At 47.0% G+C, this 22,364-nt stretch overlaps 1 protein-coding gene across 1 annotated transcript; it reads left to right on the forward strand.

The window, feature by feature from the left end:
* Positions 1 to 568: 568 nt before the first annotated feature.
* Positions 569 to 21,280, forward strand: SYVN1 (synoviolin 1). The gene is made up of 16 exons (XM_087913671.1): positions 569 to 623; positions 5,531 to 5,681; positions 6,586 to 6,678; positions 8,587 to 8,739; positions 8,938 to 8,986; positions 11,378 to 11,481; positions 12,752 to 12,878; positions 14,372 to 14,471; positions 14,639 to 14,704; positions 16,254 to 16,370; positions 17,114 to 17,277; positions 17,936 to 18,082; positions 18,179 to 18,298; positions 18,487 to 18,673; positions 19,280 to 19,419; positions 20,110 to 21,280. Exons 2-16 carry the CDS (start codon positions 5,550 to 5,552, stop codon positions 20,250 to 20,252), a joined length of 1,842 nt encoding a protein of 613 aa, XP_087769797.1. The 5' UTR covers positions 569 to 623; positions 5,531 to 5,549; the 3' UTR covers positions 20,253 to 21,280.
* Positions 21,281 to 22,364: the final 1,084 nt, after the last annotated feature.

The raw sequence follows: 22,364 nt of genomic DNA on the forward strand, positions 1-22,364 counted from the left end.
TTGTTGTTGCATTGTTTTTGTAACTGGGCTCGTTTCCCTCCTGAGTAACGTCCCTACTCCAGCGTAAAAGAAAACTGCAGAAAGAATGACGCGTCGGCGCGTGCGCATATCCCCGTCAAATTCGAACTCAGAACTCCATCCTTCTCCCGCCGCCTTCCTAGCTCGCCTTCTTCGCATAGCAACAGTTATTTTGTCCCAATCGCCCTAACTTCGGCAACCATTTTCCCATTGGAGGAGAGGCCAGACTTTGGGCCAATCAGCGGGAGCCACGGGACCCTCTTTTTCCCTGTCCAGCTCGGGAGGACAACACCTCGGGAGCCTGTATGGGCCGTACCATTAGCAAGCTCTAGAGAGGGTGGAGAAGGCGAAGAGAAGGCAAAAGATCTGGGAGCAGTTCAGAAGGATTTTGTTGGAAACCATCCTTTCGAGACGCTTCCGGGAAATCCACAGAAAGAGGAAAAGAAACGGGAGAGAAAGATAATAAAAATAAAAGGGGCCGACCGACGCGCTTGGTACGCCCCGGGGCGGAAGTGAGGTGTCTTCTGAGCGTCGGGACTTCCGGTTGGGCAGAGGAGAAGAGTTGGTGGTTCAGGCTGAGGGGGCGCAGAGTCTTCCGAGGCTGGGTGAGTGGCGGGGCCGGGTTTGTCTGCAGGGAAGGGGAGGCGGGCCTGGCTCTGGCCGCCACTGAGGACCCTCCGCAGCGACTGTCATGGCTGTGGGGGGCGAGATTTCAGTTCTCTTCCCTTATGAACCCCCCCTCCCGCCCACCCAAAAAAACCTATGAAGAGGTAATGTGAGACAGGTAATAATGGATGGGTAATAATCTTCACGTTGTCTGTTATGAGCAGACTTTTTATTTTGCAGCTGGGAAGAGCCAGCCAGTCAGATAAGCCCCCATTCCTAGGTACCATTTCTATATCTAGGAAGTGCCAGCCAGTCAGATAAGCCCCCATTCCTGGGTACCATTTCTATAGCTAGGAAGTGCCAGCCAGCCAGATAAGCCCCCATTCCTAGGTACCATTTCTATATCTAGGAAGTGCCATCCATCCAGATAAGCCCCCATTCCTAGGTACCATTTCTACAGCTATGAAGTGCCAGCCAGTCAGAAAAGCCCCCATTCCTGGGTACCATTTCTATAGCTAGGAAGTGCCATCCATCCAGATAAGCCCCCATTCCTAGGTACCATTTCTACAGCTATGAAGTGCCAGCCAGTCAGAAAAGCCCCCATTCCTGGGTACCATTTCTATAGCTAGGAAGTGCCAGCCAGTCAGATAAGCCCCCATTCCTGGGTACCATTTCTATAGCTAGGAAGTGCCATCCATCCAGATAAGACCCCATTCCTAGGTACCATTTCTACAGCTAGGAAGTACCAGCCAGCCAGATAAGCCCCCATTCCTAGGTACCATTTCTATAGCTAGGAAGTGCCAGCCAGTCAGATAAGCCCCCATTCCTAGGTACTATTTCTACAGCTAGGAAGTGACAGCCAGCAAGTTACACTCCCATTCCAGAAATGCCCAGCATTTCTGTTGTTTAGTGAGACATTTGTTGAGTGAGATTTTTGCCCCATGTTTCTTGCCACAGTTATTAAGTAGTTCGCTTGTAATTGCTTCGTTAGTAACAGTTAAATGAATTGTTGACTTTGCTTGTTAGAAGATTGCAAAAGGGAGTCATATAACCCCAGTATACTGCAACTGTATTGATCACATGACCTTAGGGATGCTGCAATGATCATAAATGTGGAAAATGGTCAGAAGAGACTTTTTACAGAGCTGCTGTAACTTCAAACGGTCACTAAATGAAACTGTTGTAAGCTGAGGACAACTTGTAATATGTTGATCCATTCTGAATGGTGTTGGGTGTGTCCTTTATCCTTGGCTTTATCCTTTCTTTTGAGTGTACCCAATTTTTTTTAGCAGTGGAAAAACTGACTAGAAATATGTTAAAACTAGGCACCCCAAAGAAATTACAGTGACAGTTTTAACACTGTTGCAACGTATTTTTCCTCTTTCTGTGTTCAGAGGCCCTTGTACAGATTCAGCATGTAACACTGACGTGTTTGTAAGCCATTTTCATGATTCCCATATGTCATGTGACTGTCATTCTGCAAAGCATATGTCCAGAGTGGGCAATTTAAATGTAACGTGCTGTTATTGGTGGGCGTGAGAGCAGGTAGGTCTCTCAGCTCCCAATTCTGAACTGACAGTGATTGACATTGATGCAAATTCTTACAATATAATTGTAGTAATAAAGGAAGCGACTCAAGATTGCCATATGTTACTAATAAAACATAGCATTGTTCTATCTTATGCATCAAATATATCAAGAACAAAATGTAAAAACAGTAACAGGAGTTTAAAATTTCCATACTCTGCTTCCTTGATACGTAGACCTGTTTTTTTTTGCCTGGAAACTAAGATTTATTGAGCTTACCATTAGCCTGTCTACTTTTCTAAGCATCCAATGTGACTTATAATATGCTATCAAACAATTTTAAATAAATATAATCGTGCTAAGGTACCAGTCATATCACTACAAGTTACAGTCAGGTTTATGATAAATGTTTGATAAATGTAAATATTTACATTTGCATTCCTTATAATAGGCATGAAAGCTAGCTGAGTGACTTTGGGCCAATCACTGGGAAATGGGGAGTTCTAGTCCTGCCTTACACATGGGAACTGGCTTGGCTGACTTTTGGGCCAATCACCAGGAGATGGGGAGTTCTAGTTCCACTTAGGGATGAACGCCACCTGGGTGACTTTGGACCAGTCACGCACACTCAGCCCAAGCCACCTCACAGGGTTGTTGTGGGAAAAGGAGGAGGGAGGGGTATGAGGTATGTGCGCCATCTTGATTTATTTTTTAAAAAATGATAAAAGTGGGAAATAAATAAATACCAGAAAGTTGGATGAGGAGTTAAAAGGCAAACTTTTAAAAATAAGGATGAGAATTATGGGTGTGATCCAGAATCATATCGTGCATTTTGGGTTGATAGAAAGTTAGGAGGGGTTTTTTTCCCCCTATGGGAGAGCCTTCAGGCATTTTTCTGTGCTTTGAAATGGTCTTCTCTTATTCAACAGTCACGGGTTGTGCTACTTACAGGTAGTCCTCAACTTATGACCATATAGGGGCCCAATATTTCTGTTGCTAAGCGAAACAGTTGTTAGGTGAGTTTTGCCTCATTTTACAACCTTTCTTGCCCCAGCTGTTAAGCGAATCCCTGCAGTTGTTAACTTAGTAACATGGTTGTTAAGTGAGTTTGGCCTCCCCATTGACGTTGCTTGTAAGAAGGTCACAAAAAGGGGACCCCACGACCATCGTAAAGACATGTCAATCATCTGTATTTTGTTCACGTATCCACAGGGATGCTGCAATGGTCATAAGTGAAAAACAGTCATAAGTCACTTTTGTCAGTGTCGTATCTTTAAACAGTCGCTAAATGAAAGGTTGTAAGTTGAGGTCCTCTTTTGCATGCTATACATTCAAGGGACGATAATCGTGCCTTTCAAAAATAGGCAGTATACTTATCTCCGAATGAAACTGGTTATACTTATTTATAGGGGTTCTGTGTGTGTAACTCAAGCACATTCCCCAGCATTAAGTGTATCTATTTCAAAAATAATACACATTGCTTCCATTGCTTCTTCTGCCATTGCTGCTTCTGCAGTTCCTGGTGTGACTCTTCGTGTATTTGTGTGTGTGTACACATATACATATATATATATATATATATATACACACACACACACACATATACACAGTATATATATATGCACACACACACACAAACTTTACAGCTGAATATTCTCTGCGGTTTTGAAGCTCCACTTGTATTTTATCTTTTTCTTCTTGTTCACGGATCAACACAAAGCACAAAAATCTTATCTGTCTCTTGCTGCAGAGACCTGTGAATCTACTTTATCTATTTTTACGACTCTTTGCCCCATTGGAAAGTAGGAAAACAGGATGTCCCACGTCACAGTCTGGTGTAGTGTTTTTCAGTAGCTTTAAGATGCATGGCCTTCAACTCCCCAAATTCCACAGCTGTAAATTGTGAACGCACAGTTGTCTGGTGGGTTTATAAACAAATCCAGGTTTCAACCCAGATATTTTATGCCTGCGTTTGATAACAAATTTTTGGAGGTTGCTATGACAGGAGATCCTGCTGAATCTCCAATCATACGAGCTCTTGTGCAAAGAACCTTCCTAACAGGTGTGCCTCACCTTATCCCTGGAATGACAACTTCTGGATCTGGAATAGGTTGCTTCATACTGCAGCTTTTAATTGTCACGTACAGCTTGGCTAACCTGTGTTAAGACACATAATCTCTGTTGCATGTTTTCTGTAAACATTTCTGAGTAGGACTTATACCTGGTTGGGCTTTGTGGAAACACAAGGTTGCTGTAGAAGTTCTGTCTAAGCAACCAACCTCTAGATACACCTTGTCACTCATTCGGGAAGATGGATACCACATATCTTTCTGTATTTCAGCTCCCGAGTTTCTTGTAAGCTCTTTGAGATAGGCTGGATGAGATGCACAAACCTTATTGTCCCAAGGTGCTTTTTGCAAAGGAAACTGGACTTTGTTTTTCCTTGAAGACGTTTCGCTTCTCTTCCAAGAAGCTTCTTCAGCTTCTTCTACTTTCCTTTGGAAAAAGCACATTTGGAACAACCATGACCTGGATGACTGAAAATCTCCATAGACACTATATTTATTGTAAAGTCCCAGTAACAGAAATAGTTAGCACTTCAGATACAATCCCAGTTAGCTGGTGTGTGTGTGTGTGTGTGTGTGATGGAGAACTGAGTCAGACACTTACAGTTGTGTTGCTACTCATACATTATATTCCTGTTTTACTTTAGTTTCTTTAGCTTTTAAGATAAACTTTGAAATATGTAGATAATACTTATTGTTATGAGCAAGATTTAGGCTTCAGGGTTTTTAACCAGTAGCGTTTTTCTCCCATGGCTGTTTCTACAATTTTTAAGATAAACTTCAGCAACACGTAGGTTGTACTTACTGAATTTTATGAGCAAGATTTATGATTCAGGGATTTGAACAGTAGTGTTTTCCCCCATGACTGTTGGTAGTAAAATCAGTCTTGTCCATTTAAGAAAGAGGTTGCTTTAACTGAATTTTTAAACCCTGATTGTTTCTCAGAGTTTGGCTTTTGTTATTGCTGCAGTTTTAGTAAATTCCAACAATTGCAGCCCAGGAAAAAAAAAGGTTTTGACGGTGTCTTCCACCTTTGCAGTTGATAGGAGATGAGGAGAAAACAGGTCTGGGGATGGTTGCCATTATAGATCTTCATTTTCCATAGGCAAAGGATGCTGGAGCACATAAAATGTCCCAGCAAGGCATACTTGTACAATAACAGCGTCGTCTGTCAGAGGTTGAGAATAGCAGCCCGGGTGCACTGAGACGTGGCCATGCAAATCCAGCTGCCAGCTCTGTTTTTATTTTTCACTCGCCGCAGTGAGTGCTAATTCAGGCGTGCCTGTCATTTAGCTCCTGTCTCTTCCTTGCAGTGCGCCAGACTTTGGGGAGATGTTCCGGACTGCCATCATGATGGCTGCCAGCCTGGCCTTAACCTCCGCCGTGATAGCTCACGCCTATTACCTGAAGCACCAGTTCTACCCCACCGTGGTGTACCTTACCAAGTCGAGTCCCAGCATGGCGGTGAGTCTGACCCTTCCCAGTCGGTCCCGGGAGTAGCAATAGCACTTAGATTCATATACCGCTTTACAGCCCGCTCCTAACCGGTTTACAGAGTCAGCCATGTTGCCCCCAGCACCCTGGCTCCTCCTTTTGCCCACCTCAGAAGGACGGAAGGCTGAGTCGACCTTGAGCCTGGTGAGATTTGAACTGCCAAACTGCAGGCAGCCGGCAGTCCGCAGAAGTAGCCTGCTGTACTGCACTCCTAACTACTGCACCCCCGTGGCTCAGTATAGCCTTTTAGGTGTGGCGTACCTCCAGTTCCTTGCGCTTCAGATACGCGATGGCTTCTAAGCAAAGATTTATAGACGACGTAGGCAGTGGAGTTGTAGTTCCAGCCAGTTTGAAAGATCGATTCTTTACTTACCTTTGTATTTTTATTTATTTAGCCAGCTAACTAACTAAAGAACCACGGTGATGCAGTGGTTAGAGTGCAGTATTGCAGGATAATTCTGCTGCCTTATGCATGAAAAACAACTGGGTGACTATGGGCCAATCACCAGGAGACAGTGAGTTCTAGTCCCACCTTGGCACGAAAGCCGGCTGGGTGACCCTCAGGAGGGTGAATTCTAGTCCCACCTTAGGCATGAAAGCTGGCTAGGTGAGTTTGGGCCAGTCCCTTTCACATCACAGAATTGTTGTGGGGATAATTAGGAAGAAAGGACGTGGGATATGTGTGTCGCCTTGAGTTATTTGGGAAAATAATAAAAGCAGGGTACAAATAAAATTGCATCCTGTAGGAGCTTATTTTTGTAACCAGAAAGAAGAGACGGGTTAACAATCCAGAATTCCTTGCCAATTGTATTTTTCTTTATGCACAGTTAACTAAACCACATTTTTTTTTTCTTTTGCTGTCTTGTGACGCCAGGTCCTGTACATTCAGGCTTTTGTCTTGGTATTCCTGCTCGGCAAATTTATGGGCAAAGTGTTTTTCGGACAACTCCGAGCGGCAGAAATGGAGGTGAGTCATTGCCAGAGCACGGAAATGTTGCTGGCCTTGATGAGCGGGCGTGCTTAAATGGGCTTCAGCAAAATTTGCTGTCCTTTTGCAACGAAGCATCTATTTTGAAGCTTGGAGCACCAGTTATTAAGACATCCCTTTTCCTGTTCCCTCAAATCTTGCGTCTTTGCTTATGAACTACAAAAAGAGCCAATTGTACAAAGTTAAGTGCTTTTTCTCTTTGGCTAAACTTTTGTGTATGGTGTCATTAACACACACACCAATAATTTGGAGCTAATTTTGATTGGAACAGTTTTGACTGTGGAAATGAGAGATGTGAAGAGATCCAGTTGCAGAATTAAGGAATAGAGGTAGTCCTCGACTTACAACAGTTCATTTAGTCAGTTCAGAGTTACAACGGCACTGAAAAAAGCCTCATGATTGTTTTTCACACTTAATGACCATTGCAGCATCCCCGCGAACACGGGATTAAAATTTGGCCATTGGCAACTGGCTCATATTTATCTCGGTCGCAGCGTCCCGGGGTCACATGATCCCCGTTGGTGACGTCCTGAGAAGCAAAACCAGATTCCCTTGACAATCGTGTGACTAGCTTAAGAACTGCAATTATTCCCTTAAGAACCCTGGCAAGAAAAGTCATAAAATCCGGTCAAAATCACTTAACAAATACGTCACTTAGCAACAGTTTGGGCTCAGTTGTGGTCGTAAGTGGAAGACTACCTATATTCAGGATCTCTTGGTGTCCAGTGTTTAAGTTCATTTGTTCCCTTCGGAGGCAAAATGACAAAAAGTATACTTTTAATTGTAGAAACCGTGTGTGTGTGTGTGTGTGTGTGTGTGTGTGTGTGTGTGTGTGTGGCTTGTCACCCAGCTGGATTTCCTTTGTCAAAATCATTTTTATTTAGCTGTTAACCAATTTGGGTTTCACTTCCCTTCTCAACAGACACCTGGAAGGAGAATGAGAGGAAGACAATAAAAAGCGCAGCCATTAGAAAGCGTTTCACATTTACATTTACAGCAGCAGTTTTAAAAGAAACCCAACAGATTCATACACAAGTCTTATAAGGAGTGAGTGAGGAAAGAGAGGAGATTGTAGTAGATATTTATGGATATAAGAAGAATTCTGTGTGATCCAGCAGCTGGCCAGTAGATTCTGAGCCACACAGACGCCAGATTCGGCACCTTATAGCAATAGACTTAATGGGAAGCCACAGGAAGGGGTCTTCTTCCAAGCTGGACACCTCCAGAGGCTCTGGGGCTCCCAAAACCACAACATAATTCATTTTTCATTTATTTATTAAAGTTATGTGGCCGTCCAACTCACACACAGGTGATTCCAGGCTGCTCACAACTTGCAGCCACGTTGGCTGGGATTTCTGACAGTTGGCATCCTACCTCCTCTGGGTGATGCCAGCTGGAAGGGCACCAGGGCATCACCAGACATATGTCAGCTTTGGAAGCCATATTGAGACCAGATGCTCCCACGCTGCCACATCTGAGCCTGGGAAAGTTGGAGGGGGGTATATATTGGAGTACATCTAGTTAGACTTAATAACATTCTTTTTCTGATTCAAGGTCAGGTTGTGTTGCGCATAAGTGAGACGAAGCCTTAACTTGGGATGGTGATTGGGCCATGTGATGCGATGATGGGTGCAGGGGTGGATTTTGTAGTTTTGATTTATCGCCAGGAAGCCCGGAACTTTCTGATTCGGGATTCCCCGGTTGTGCCAGTTTACTATCCAAAATAAAAGGAACCTTTGAGAAGATGCCAGTCTCTTGAGTTATTGGGCGGAATGGAGGGTGGCTGGAACGCTGATAGCATATAAATCTGGAGATTTATACCAGCAGGGCAGGGGGATATCAATTTGGTTTGAGCAGCATCTTAAAATCCCGTCTTTCCACATCCAGCATCTGCTGGAGCGCTCGTGGTACGCCGTGACCGAGACCTGCCTGGCCTTTACCGTCTTCAGGGATGACTTCAGTCCTCGTTTTGTGGCTCTCTTCACCCTCCTCCTCTTCCTCAAGTGCTTCCATTGGCTGGCTGAAGACCGGGTGGACTTTGTAAGTGTGATTCCCTACTCGAGTTTGTGGGTGCGAACACACGGCACTCTAAACCAGGTCAAGATAAAACTGGGTTTTTTTCTGCTTCAAATGTCGAAGCCAGGTTTCTCAACCTTGGCCACTTGAAGAGGTGCGTGGACTTCAACTCCCAGAATTCCCCAGCCCCTTCAAACTTGCTGGTTTTTTTTTCTATTCTAGATGGAGAGAAGTCCCAACATATCTTGGTTGTTCCATTTCCGCATTGTCTGTAAGTACTTTTATATTTATTCTTTTAAATTAAATTTCTATCACCTTTTTTCTTTCTTCTTTTACTCTCCCGTGATCCCTTTGACCTTGTTTTCTCTCCAGTCGATTGGTTGTGGCTTGAGATCGGATCCCAGTTTGGCTTCTTGAGAATCGAGCCCATAAAATCTACCTGAAAATAGTTTCCCAGGGTAGAGTGATTCTGTTTCTCTTACGAGTTTCTTTTTTCCCTTCCTCCGGTTTTAGTTTTTCTTTTATGCATGTAGTTCATTTCATAACAGCTTCATCGTTGATATGTCTAGTTATGGCTAGCTGGTCAGAGTCTGCACAGGTAGTCCTCGACTTACGAGTACAATCGACGAGCCCAACATTTCTGTTGCCAAGCAGGACAGTTGTTAAAGTTAGTTTTGCCCCATTTTATGAACTTCCTTGCCACTGTTGCTAAGTGAATCACTGCTCAGTTGTTAAGTTAGCAACACGATTGCCACAAAGGGAGTGCCACAAAGATATATTTGGGGGTCAGCCTATTCTCCAAAGCACCAGAGGGCAGAACAAGAAGCAACTGATGTAAATTAATCAAGGAGAGAAGCAACTTAGAACTAAGGAGAAATTTCATGAGCGGGAGAACAATTAACCAGTGGAACAGCCTGCCACCAGAAGTTGTGGGTGCTCCAACACTGGAGGCTTTTAAGAAGAGATTGGACAACTATTTGTCTGAAATGGTATAGGGTTTCCTGCTAAAGCAGGGGGTTGGACTAGAAGACCTCCAAGGTCCCTTTCAAACTCTTTATTTTAGTAAAGGTTGGGTCTAAACCACCCTTGGATGTCTTTCTCAGTCGAGTCGCTGCTGGGCCAGCTGCCTTGTTTAAAAATACTTGTAGCTGGACAAGTGACGGAGCCATCCTTGCCTGCTGCGTTCTTTTTTCCCAAGGTCAGATGAGGTCAAGTGACTAAAAACAGACGGAGTCACCAACGCAGTTTGAACTGTAACTGTAAATAAGGCAGATGTTCCAGAAGTCTAATTGTGGGTCGTGATTTACATTGTCAAAATTAGCTTGGTTATTTGCATTCAAAAGGCCCTAAGGTGCCCTTGGCAGTCCCTACTTTCAGCTGCTATTATTATTATTATTATTATTATTATTATTATTATTATTATTATTACTATTACTATTACTATTACTATTATTACTATTATTATTATCTGGCACTTCCAAACACAGCCACTTTTATGAGTATAATTAATAAAACCCAGAAATATCTGCTTTGGGCAGTTTTCAAAGTTGTTAAAGGGCCTCCTGCACCTCAGTTTTCTTTCTGGCATGTTACAGGGCACCCTTGACTTACGGCCATCCTTGAGCCCAGAATTATTGTCATTAAGCAGGGTCGCTTACCTGATTGAACCTAATTTTATGACATTTTTTTTTTTCGCAAGGGGGATCATTCAATAAACCCTGCAATTATTAAGGGAATTCAAATTTAACTTGTGGGTGCTTTTTGCCTGCAACTGGAAGTTAACCTCAGAAACCCTGCAAACGAATGGGGGAAAAAAAATTGTGGTTGTGGGATCACGGGATGCTGCAAACGGCCACCAAGGTCAGCTGGTTGCCGAATGTCAAAAATACGATCATGTGACCACGGAAGGGGTGTGTGTGTGTGTGGCCGTCTGTCAGGGCTCCAACAGATCCACCCCCATTCAAATCATAAGTCTCTAGCCGCATCTCTCAGAGTTTAAAGAAGATTTATTAGGAGTGACCATGTTGGCGTTACCTGGATGCAGCCGACTCTGAGACACATCGTAAAAAAAAATGTTTCATTAGGTTGGCCGTGTTGGCGTTAGCTGGGTGCAGCCGACACTAAAACACATCATTCATTTCCCCCTTGACCCTGGTCTTCCCCCCACCCCACCGGGATGTATATCCTCCAATGGGACACATCCATAGCCAAGAGTCATCCATCATGCTCTCCAGTGATATTTTTGCACGCCAACAACTTTGGGCTGCCAAGGCGATTATCTAAGACATTTAAGGAATGCACTGCTTCCCCCCGTTCCCTTTTTCTGGCAGCTATAACAGGCCAAAAGAGTATCTTTTTAGTTCACACTGTTGTAACTTTGAACCCAGGTTGTAAGTAGCTTTTGCAGGATCTGTTGTCCCTTCAAACGGTTGCTGAGTTACCAGGTGTAATTCGGGAACCACCTGTAGTTTTAGGGTCAGGAGAGAAACGGGCCGTGCTGCCTGGAGCTTCTGATGGAAAGGCAGGATATAAATCTGATACATGACGAAATCAGAGCACTTTGCAGCAGCCCCCCTGGGAGGTTGTGAATCTCAGGTGTAGTTTGTGCCTTTTTCCTCCTTTCTACTTTTCCAGTGACAAAATGGCCTCTCTTCTTCCTCAGCTCTCATGGTGCTTCTGGCCATCCTAGATTTCCTGTTTGTCAGCCACGCTTACCACAGCATCCTGACCCGGGGGGCTTCCGTCCAGCTGGTCTTTGGCTTTGAGGTGAGTAAATAAGAATAAGGAGAAGGAGGAGGAGGAGGAGGAGGAAGAAGAAGAAGAAGAAAGAAGAAAGAAGAAGGAGGAAGAAGAAGAAGAAGGAGGAGGAGGAGGAGAGGAGGAGAAGAAGAAGAAGAAGAAGAAGAAGAAGAAGAAGAAGAAGAAGAAGAAGAAGAAGAAGAAGAAGAAGAAGAAGAAGAAGAAGAAGAAGAAGAAGAAGAAAGAAGAAGAAGAAGAAGAAGAAGAAGAAGAAGATATAGGATCAATCAGCAGTGGGCTTAGGAGCTGTTTTTGGCATGCTTTGTTTTATTTGGGGAAGTTTGCTTATATTGGGGGGTCCAACTTGATTTCTTTGAGGGCCGCATCAGGGTTGTGTTTGACCTCAGGGGCCTGTGGGGGGAGGCAAGGCCAGTTTGAAGCTACTCACCGAGGTTCTGTTTTCGGCTGCCACGCCCTGGCTTCTGTTTTCACTGGTGGAAGGATGCGCGCAGCCTTCCTGAACTCCATCTTCACTGGCAGAGGCACTGCGGTCCTTCACTGTTTCCAGAGTGGGCCCACAGGCCAGATCTAAGCACCTTGTGGGCCAAATCCAGCCCACGGGCCTTGAGTTTGACACCCCTGAGTTATCTGTTACAGATTACCAGAGTTGGAAGGTACCTTGTAGGTCATCTAGTCCAACCCCCCACCCAAGCTATGATCCTATGATCCTCATGTCCTCATTTAGTGACCAGAATTGGGCCCGACAACTTGGTTGTTAAGTGATGCTGTCACTAACTGACACTGGATGTCAGGTCTCCGGTATTCAACCCCCACTTAAATCCTTAGCCCCTCTAGCCAGATCTTTCAGAGCTTACAGAAGATTTATTAGGAGTGAACACGCCGGTGCTACCTGGGTGTAGCCGACTCTGAGACACACCATTCATTGTCACCCTTGACCCTGGTTCCCCCACCCTACCCCATCTCCTTGGATGTATCATGATTCATATTCTCCAATGAGACACATCCATGGCCCAGAGTCACCAATCATACTCTCCACTTAGAATTTTGCACGCCAGAAACTTCGGTCGTCTAAAAATCATTTATGAAGACATTTAAGGAATGCACTACTCCCCCGCCCCCCCTTTCTGCTAGCAACTCTTTAAAAAACTAGAGAAATATTTTATGAGTTGACACTGGACTGCGATCTTAACTCCAGCGTCAGAAGGAAGCCAAGGGTGTTTAGTCTCGTTCTACTAAATTCTGCTGTGTAATCCTTTTTCCTCTCGGCTCTCCACAGTACGCCATCCTCATGACGATGGTGCTGACGGTCTTCATCAAATACCTTCTGCATTCCATCGACCTCCAGAGTGAAAACCCCTGGGACAACAAGGCCGTCTTCATGCTCTATACAGAACTCTTCACGGGTAAATGGATCCGGGGGTGAAGTACAAAGACACCCCACCCCTTTCCCAAATCCGTCCCATCTATCCCAAGAAAGTAGGTATGCCGGCAGCTGAGGCATATGGGTTGTCCTTGACTTACAGCCATCTGTTTTAAGGACCGTTTCAGAGATTAAAAAGGGACTTCGAACCAGTTTTCACACTTCACGATCTTTGTCATCAAAATTCAGGTGCTTGGCAACTGGCACGTTGCATTGTCCCAGGTGTCATGTGATCCCCATTTGCAACCTTCCTCGCCGGCTTCTGAGAAGCAAAGTCAATAATTCATTTAATGACCATGTGATTCACTTAAATAACTGCCGAGCTGTGGCGAAAAGGTTGCAAAAGGAAGCCCAGCTCACTTTTAATTTTGACCCTAAGTCAAGGGCTACCTGTGTTCTACCTTGATTGTAAGGATGTCAGGTTCAAAGCGCGCTTTTGCGGGTGCAACCATTACCCTTTCTTAACTTGCCAACAAACCAGGGGGGGGTGGGGGCCGGGGGGAAGGATGAGATGCAATGTAGACATCAAGAAGACGAACCATGAGAGCCAAGGACGCTTCTGCAGGCGTTTGCCAAAACCAAAGACATTTTCTCATAACAATAAAATGAGAGTCAATTGGACCGCGTAATCTGCACTAATAGGGGGAGGAGCGAGAATCCTATACTTTAATTAGCGTATTTTTCAGAGTAAAGTGGGTGGAAATGCCTGTGTGTCTTATACAGTGAATATTGCCGAAACCCCGCCCTCCTGCCAGCCCCTATACTTTGGCCTCTGCTTCCCAGCAATTTTGCCTCCTTGCAGCAAACCTGGTCAGCTTCAGCACAGCCTGATTAGCACAAGCAGCTGATTGTCAGATCAGCCGGCCTCCCGTCGATCAGCTGTTTCAGGCTGCAGGGATCACCCTTGCCTATTGCCTCTGCGTACCGCATTTTCCGCCTCCACGCTCCCTGGTTTCTGCCAGTTCTGATCCGCGCTGCTCGGAACGGGTCGAAAATGGGGCGGGCAGAGGCCGAAAACAGGATGCAGAGGCTGAAAACGGGGTAGCAATAGGTGATGGCAATTCCTGCAGCCTGAAACAGCTGATCGTCCGGAAGCCGGTTGAACCGACAGTCAGCTGCTTGTGGTAATCAGACTGTGCTGAAGCGGACCTTGCTGTTCGTTGCAAGGAAGCAAATTGCTTGGGGGTAGAGGCAGGTTTTCTTTCTCCTTGTTTTGCTCCCCAAAATCTGGGCGAGTCTTATACTCTGAGAAATACGGTATGTGGGTTTGCGTGGGAATTAGCCCGATCTGGTTTTGCCCTCCTCGGTGCCGAAATGGATGCCCTGAGTAAAGTTTTGCATTCAGATATTGTTCTCGACCGTGCTTGCTTCAGTCGGGTTCGCCCGTCAGAACATCGACCAAGGGGTCCTTTCGGGCCGTGACCTGGAAGTACAAAAAAATAATAATAATGAATTAATATCCTTTTTCCTCCCAAGGTTTCATCAAGGTCCTTCTGTACATGGCCTTCATGACCATTATGATCAAAGTGCACACCTTCCCTCTTTTCGCCATCCGGCCTATGTACCTGGCAATGAGGTGAGTCCCAGCCCAGGAGAATCGGGAGGAGGCAGAGCTGCAGTTCTGCCCCTTTCCGCAGCTGAAGAGTCTTTCAAGCCCCCACCCCACCCTCTCCCCCCTCCCCCGACATTGCCTGCCTGCCTGTTCACCCCCCGAGGACCAACTCTTGCTGTCTTCCCTCCTAGGCAGTTCAAAAAGGCGGTCACGGATGCGATCATGTCTCGCCGAGCGATCCGCAACATGAACACGCTGTGAGTATTCTGAGGAACGCCCGGCCTGTTTCCTAGCTGAAGGTCCCTTATGCAGGCAACACATTTTTTTTTACATTTGAGTTTAATCTCTTTCCTAGTTGAATAGAATAGAATAGAATGCAGAATAGGAATAGAATAGAATAAGAAAGAATAGAATGGAATGGAATGCAGAACAGATAGAATGCAGAATAGAATAGAATAGAATAGAATAAAGAAGAGAATAAGGAATGGAATAGAATAGGGAATAGAATGGAATGGAATAGAATAGAATAGAAATAGAATAGAATAGAATAAAGAATAGAATAGAATAGAATAGAATAGCAGAATAGAATAGAATAGAATAGAATAGAATAGAATAGGAATAGAATAGAGTAGAGTAGAATAGAATAGAATAGAATAGAATAGAATAGAATAGAATAGAATGCAGAACAGATAGAATGCAGAATAGAATGGAATAGGAATAGAATAGAGTAGAATAGAATAGAATAGAATAGAATAGAATAGAATTTGGAATGAATAGAATAGAATAGAGAAGAGAAGAGAATAGAATAGAATAGAATAGAATAGAATAGAATAGAATAGAATAGGATTCTTAATTGGCCAAGTGTGATTGGACACACAAGGAATTTATCTTGGTGCAAATGCTCTCAGCGTACATAAAAAGAAAAGAGACATTCGTCAAGAGTCAAGAATCATAAGGGACAAAACTTAATGATAGTCATAGGGTACAATAAGCAATCAAATCATTACTAGGAAACAGTCACTAAAAATCGTAAGGATACAAGCGACAAAGTTACAGTCATGCAGTCACAACTGGGAGGCGATGGGTGTTAAAGGGTGATCCTTATTCCATAAGGAAGATCCTTATGTATACATTAACAGCCCCAGGGCCTAAATATATAGGCAGCAAATGTTTATGGAGGTTCTCAGTCATGCAGGTCATAGTTGTCCCAAATATTGTTTCCCCCAAAAAAGGCAACAGTGGACTTTGTTTTTTCTTTGAAGACATTTCGCTTCTCATCCAAGAAGCTTCTTTGGTTCTGACTGAATGGCAGGGGATAGAAGGATTTACATTCCTTGCGGCCCTCTGGTCGTTGCTGCTCTTCCTGAGAGTCATTCTCCTGCCTACAGCCCAGTCCTTTCAGCAGTTCCAGGAAGGTTCCACACCTGTTTGATCCTGGGGGCCCAGATAAACCTCCCGAGTGGCCTTACCAATTCTCAGAAAGAGTTCCGATGACCGGAGGATTGCAAGGAATATAAATCCTTTCATCATCCTTCAGTCGGAACTGAAGAAGCTTCTTGGATGAGAAGCGAAATGTCTTAAAGGAAAAACAAAGGGAGTCCAGTTTCTTTTTGAAAAAGCACCACTGGAACATAAAGGCAGCAAGATTTTTACATTAACATTGATCTGTTTCCTAGTTGAACTCCACACACAAACACATCTATCCAAAACGTTCCCAGCGGCCTTTCTGCTCTCCACCACGTCGGCTCTGGGCCGTGCTTGGGAGAAGGGGAGGAACTCAGGGGTCTCTGGCCTTATTCTCCTCAGGTACCCCGATGCCACCCCAGAAGAACTGCAGGCCATGGACAATGTTTGCATCATCTGCCGGGAAGAGATGGTGATGGGTGCGAAACGTCTGCCGTGCAATCACATATTCCATACCAGGTGGGAGGCGGGGAGTGTTTTTGTTTCGTTTTGTTTTCTTAAATAGAAAACCCGAGGGAATCTGGGTGCACTTGGAAGCTTGAGTAGTCTGCAGGAGTGTGTGAGAGAGAGAGAAGGGAGGGAGGGAGAGAAAGAAGGAGGGAGGGGGGAGGGAGGGAGAGAGAGAAAAGGAGAAATAGGGGGAGGAAGGGAGGGAGAGGAGAAGAGAGAGAAAAAGAGAAGGGGATAGAATATGAGAGAGAGAAAAGGAGAAAGGAGAATGAGAGAGGAGAGAAAAGGAGAGAGAAAGGAGAACGAGGAGAGAAAAGGAGCAAAAGAGAAAAAGAGGGATGGCGAGGAGAGGAGAGAGAAAAAGAAAAGGAAATAGAATATGAGAGAGAAAAGGAGAAGGAGAGAGAGGAGAGAGGGACGGGGAGGGAGAGGAGAGGAGAGGCGAGAGAAAAGAAACAATATGAGAGAGAAAGGAAAAAGAAAAAGAGAAAAAGAGATGGGAGGAGGGAGAGAGAGGAGAGAAAAGAAATAGAATATGGGAGAGAGAGAAAAGGAGAAAGAATGAGAAAGGAGAGAAAAGGAGAAGAGAAAGAGAAAAGGAGAGGAGAGATAGGGATGGGGAGGGAGAGAAAAGGAGAAAGGAGGAGAAGGAGAGAGGAGGAAAAGAGAGAAAGAAAGAGAGAGAGAGGAGAACCTGGGAGGCAGTTTTGAAGTCACCCATTAGAACGGCCAGGGGTTCTCCTCTTCTTCAGCTGCCTCCGATCCTGGTTTCAGCGCCAGCAGACCTGCCCCACCTGCCGGATGGACGTCCTGCGCGCCTCCCTGCCCACCCAGTCGCAGCCGCCCCCCGAGCAGCCGGAAGGAGGGCAGCATCCGCCCCCCCACCAGGCCCCCTTGATGCCTCAGGCGCCCAACTGTGAGTCCCGCTCTGTGAGCTGCTGCTACGCGGATGAATCTTCCTCGTCTTTGATCTCTTCCTGGGGGGTGGGGGTGGGGTGGGGCTTCAACTCTCCCCATTTCACGGCCCGTTCCCTACAACAACTCTGTGGGGTAGGCTGGGGGTGAGACAGAGGGACTGGCCCAAAGTCACCCAGCCCAAGGCAGGACTAGAACTCACCGTCTCCTGGTAATTGGCCCAAAGTCACCCAGTTGGCTATCATGCCTAAGGCAGGACTAGAACTCACCGTCTCCTGGTGAACGGCCCCCAGTCAGCCAAGTGCCTTTCATCTCTAGTCTGAGACTAGAACTCGCCGCCTGTAGCCCAGATCTTCATTTTTCCCGCTTGCATTTGTCTTTGACTGTCGCGCAGGTTATGCTTAAGCTTCCCTGAATCAAAAGGCAAAAGAGCATTTTAAATAATGGTCAATTGAAAATTCTTGCTGGCTTGGAACACCCCCGGTGGGGAGCGATGGCCCCTTTAATGACTTGTGTACTTCAGCTCCCAGAATCCCCGAGGCAGCTTGCACAGGGCTGGCTCAGGAATTCTGGGAGCAGAAGCCCACAAGTCACAAAAGGGCCCATTGTTTGGCCAGCCCTGTGTCAGGAAGCCGCGCTGATGCCCTTCTTCTCTGCAGTCCCCCAAGGCCTCCTGCCTCCGTTTCCTCCCGGGATGTTCCCTTTGTGGCCCCCCATGGCTCCCTTTCCTCCGGTGCCGGGCGTCCAGCCCCCCAACAATGCCGACGGTGCCTCCGCGGGGCCCCCGCCAGGATCCCAAGGGGCAGGTGAGGAAAACCCCCCCCCGCCCCCACAGTTGGCTGTTCCACTGGTGAGCCACCAAAGGAGGGGTCTTAACGGGGGCCGCGTTTCCTCCTCGACAGGCACCGCCAGGCCCACGGGGGATTCGGCCAGCACGTCGGACACCGCCACCACCGCAGGGACCGTGCCGGGTTTCCCCTTCCCTCCCCCTTGGATGGGGATGCCGTTCCCCCCTCTCTTTGGTACGTTCCAGAGGGCCTGGGCGGGGCTTCCCACCCCGTTGATTATGACGGGGGCGGCTACCGATCGCCCGGTTTCCGCTGCCCTCCCGGGGAGGGAGGGGCCGGTTCTTTTTTGGGTGGGTGGAGTGGGGTTTGGGGGGGCGAGTCCTCTTCTCCCATGTCTACCCCTCCCACTCTCCCCGCTTTAGGGTTCCCTCCGATGCCCGTTCCCCCCTCGGGGTTTTCCGGGCTGACGGAAGAGGAGCTGCGGGCCATGGAAGGCCACGAACGGCAACACTTGGAGGCCCGGCTGCAGTGCCTGCAGAACATCCACACCCTCCTGGACGCGGCCATGCTCCAGATCAACCAGTATCTCACTGTGCTGTCTACGATTGGGTGAGCCTCCTCCCCCTTTCCCCCCTCTCTCTCTCTCTCCCTCCTCCCCTCCTCTCCTCTCTCTCTCTCTCTCTCTCTCTCTCTCTCTCTCTCTCTCTTTCTTTCTTTCTTTCTCTCTCTCTCTCTCTCTCTCTCTCCTTCCTTCCTTCCTTCCTTCCTTCCTTTTCTTCCTTCCCTTTCCTCTGCCTTTGTCTCTGTTTTCCTCTCCCTCCCCTTTTTCCCTTCCTTCCCTCCTTCCTTCCTTCCTTCCTTCTCTTCCTTCTTCCTTCCCCCCTCCCCTTTGTCTCTGTTTTCCTCTCCCTCCCCCTCTTTCTCCCCTCCCTCCCTCCTTCCTTCCTTTCCCTTCCCTCTTCCTTTGTCTCTTTGTTTTCCCTCTCCCTTCCCCTATTTCTTCCCTCCCTCCTTCCTTTCTCTCTCTTTTTCTTTTTTACTTTCCTTCCCTTCTTCTCCCCTCCAATCTTCCTTCCTTCCTCCCTCCCTCCCTCCCTCCCCCTTCCTTTCCACCCTCCTTAAATTCTTATTCTGCCCATCACACTTGTGTGATTCTGGATGTAACAAATCCCTCCCCCACCACCGCCAAACTGGGTTGCCGTGTCTCTTGTCCAGGATGCCTCGAGCTGCTCCAGCGCCCCCTAGTGCTTCGGCCCCTCCAATGGCCCCTCCTGAGACCCCGACTAGCCCTGAATCGAATTCCAGTGAAGCCACCACCTCCACCTCCCAGCCGGCGGACAGCACCTCTTCACCAGGTAAACTCAGGCAAGGGGGGGGGGGGCTTGAAGAGGGAGGGGTCTGGCCTGGAGGCCCCAGTGTTTTTCCCAGTACAGGGAGTCCTCAATTTGCGACCAGTATTGAGCCCCCAGTTGATAAGCAAGATGGTTGTTAAGTGAGTTTTGCCTCATTTTACGGCCTTTCTGGCCACACCTCTTAAGGGAACGAGTGCAGTTGTTCAGTTAATGAGCCGCAGTGGCCCAGTGGTTAGAGCGCAGTACTTGCAGGCTCCTTCTGCTGAGTGCCGGCTGCCTACAATTTGGCAGTTCAAATCCCACCAGGCTCCAGGTTGACTCAGCCTCCCGTCCTTTGAGGTCGGTAAAATGAGGACCCAGATTGTTGGGGGCCAGAGGCTGGCTCTGTGAACCGCTTAAGAGAGGGCTGGAAAGCACCGTGAAGCGGTGTATAATCTAAATGTTATTGCTGTTGCCCACCCTGACAGCGGTTAAAATGCAGCCTTGCAGGCTAACTCTGCCCACAGCCAGGAAGTTCGATTCTCACCATGGCTGGCTGGAGAATTCTGGGACTTTGAAGTCCACAAGTCCTAAAGTTGCCCAGTTTGGAAACCTCTGTATTATACAAATGAACGTGTATAATAAAAACGATTTTTTTTAAAAAAAAAAGTCAACTCCTTTGTCCAATTATCGTTCTCCCTTTGGCATCTCCAGATACGTCCCCAGACAAAGCAGAGGGATCCACGCAGCCCTCCAGCCACGACGGGGACCCCTCCTCCCCGGAAGAGCCCAACGCAGCTGAGCTGCGGAGACGCCGACTTCAAAAACTAGAACTGCCTCCTCCTGCCTCTCATTGAACGAGCTGTGCTCCCTGCGCTGACCTGATGGACTTTTTTTCTCCCCCCACCCCTTCTCTTTCCCCCACTGCCCCAAATAAAATGGAAAAAACAACAACAATGGATTTAAGAAGACCCAAGCCCCCCCCTTCCCCCTCCTCCTCCTCCTCCTCGTGGCAGCAATCAGAAATCAGCGGTGGCCTAAAGAAGAAAAAAGCCAGATGTCTTAACTCGGGCCCGCCAAACGCTGATACGACCAGTTCCGCAGGACTTTCAGTGGTGGGGACAACAGGCCATGGTTTAACCCTGGCTTACGCCATGCAGAGGAAACAGCCGTGTCTTCTATAATAGCGGAGAGCGCGCAAGACTTAACCCTGTTGCACCAGGCTAGCAGCTGCCCATGGTTTCAGACCGGACGGAGCGTGAGCCAAAAACCAGGGTTGGAGGACGAAGGCTTCTGTCTCATTTGGGGGGAAAGAGAGAGAGAGAGTGTGTGTGTGTGTGTGTGAGAGAGAGAGAGAGGCACTGTTTAAAAACCGAGTTGGTTCTTAGCTTTGAGAATTTCTCTTCACTTTGACAAGGGTAGAGTTTTTTTCTACACCATATTTTTGTCCTTTCGATTTTTCCCCTTCCCTAGGCTGGACATGAGCTTGTGTGTGTGTCTGCGCACACCTGAGTGCGTGGCACACCCGTCATGTTTTTGGCTGGTCCTTCCTAAGGAAAGCAAGAAAATGGTCCTTTTTTGCAAGGATATGAACGAGCGGAACGGAGAATTTCTATTTTTGTAAGGGGTCGGGTGGGCGGGTGGGATAGACCAGCGGACGTCTCTCTGGATCGCTTTTGTCTTGCAAAAGTTTTCAGTCCTGCCCCCCTCCTGGCTCCTGGCTCCTGTGCAGCCAGCCTGGGGAGGGGTGAGGAATATTGGGGGAACAAGGGGCGTTGCACAGCTTTCTTTGAATGAATGAACAAATGGCCCGGTAAGATGGAAGCCTCTTTCTCTCTCTATGGAGCTAAGCAGATTTGCACCACAGTAAAACCTGTGACTTGAATCAATCTCCCGTGCTTCGTTCTTTGGCTTGCTCTCTCTTTCGCACACAAAAAAAACCCAAAAAACCCTGTTTAAAAGAGGAACATTTCTCAAGGAAGCAGGACCAAGGAAGGACCTCGCCTTTTGCGGTGGGCTCCGGGCTTCGCCTCGTTTGGGAAAACGCCACCCCGCTGCCTTGATGGGTCCTGGAATTCGATTTTCCCCGGTTTCTTGACCGCGGCCACGTGATCGGTTGAGCTCGGATATCTGGCCAGCAAGAAGTACCCACAAACCCTGGAGAGATTTGAGAGCATTTTCCCAGACCCAATTTTATTATTATTTTTGACTGAATGGCCTCATCCTACCTGGTTTCTGGTGTTGCTGCTGTCTTTTTTTTTTTTTTTTTTTTTGCAAAGCTTTTTTGGCTTCTGCATTGACATTGCCGGAATGATGTGATTTGGGTCTCAATGCCTGTATTGGTTCCTGGACAGAAAGAGGCCTTTCCACCCCCTATTCTGATAAGTTGTTGTCTTTGGGGTTTTAGCCATGAAAGGGCTTGGAAGGATGGGATGGGATGAGAAAGGATAGAATGGGAGGAAGGAAGGGCTAAGGGAAAAGAGGAAGAGAAGGGAAAGAATGGGAGGAAGAACGAAGGGAAGGGAAAGGAAAGAATGGGAGGAAGGAAGGAGGAAGGGAAAAGAAGAGAAGGGAAAGAATGAAAGGGAGGATGAAGGGAAGGGAAGGGAAAGGAAAGAATGGGAGGAAGGAAGGAGGAAGGGAAGGGAAGGACCAAGGGAAAGAAAAGAATGGGAGGAAGGGAAAAAAGGGAAAGAAAAGAATGGGAGGAAGGACCAAAGGAAAGGAAAGGGAGAACGGGAGGGAGGGAGGACAGAGGGAAAGCAAAGGATGCCATAAGGGAATAGAATAGGGAGTGGGATAGAACGGAATGGGCTTGAAGAGAAGACGGGGATGGAAAAGGACAGGATAAGAGGATCGGATAAGACAGGAAAAGGAGGAGGGGAAGTCAGGGTAGGATAACCTTCCAGGGCCTTATTTTTTTCCCCCCTTTGAAATCTGTAGGAATTCTAGACAAATTGACGACCTGT

This window comes from Pseudonaja textilis, chromosome 16, assembly GCF_049901715.1.
Source record: "Pseudonaja textilis isolate UNSWEBS1 chromosome 16, rPseTex1.2, whole genome shotgun sequence".
NCBI lineage: Eukaryota > Metazoa > Chordata > Lepidosauria > Squamata > Elapidae > Pseudonaja > Pseudonaja textilis.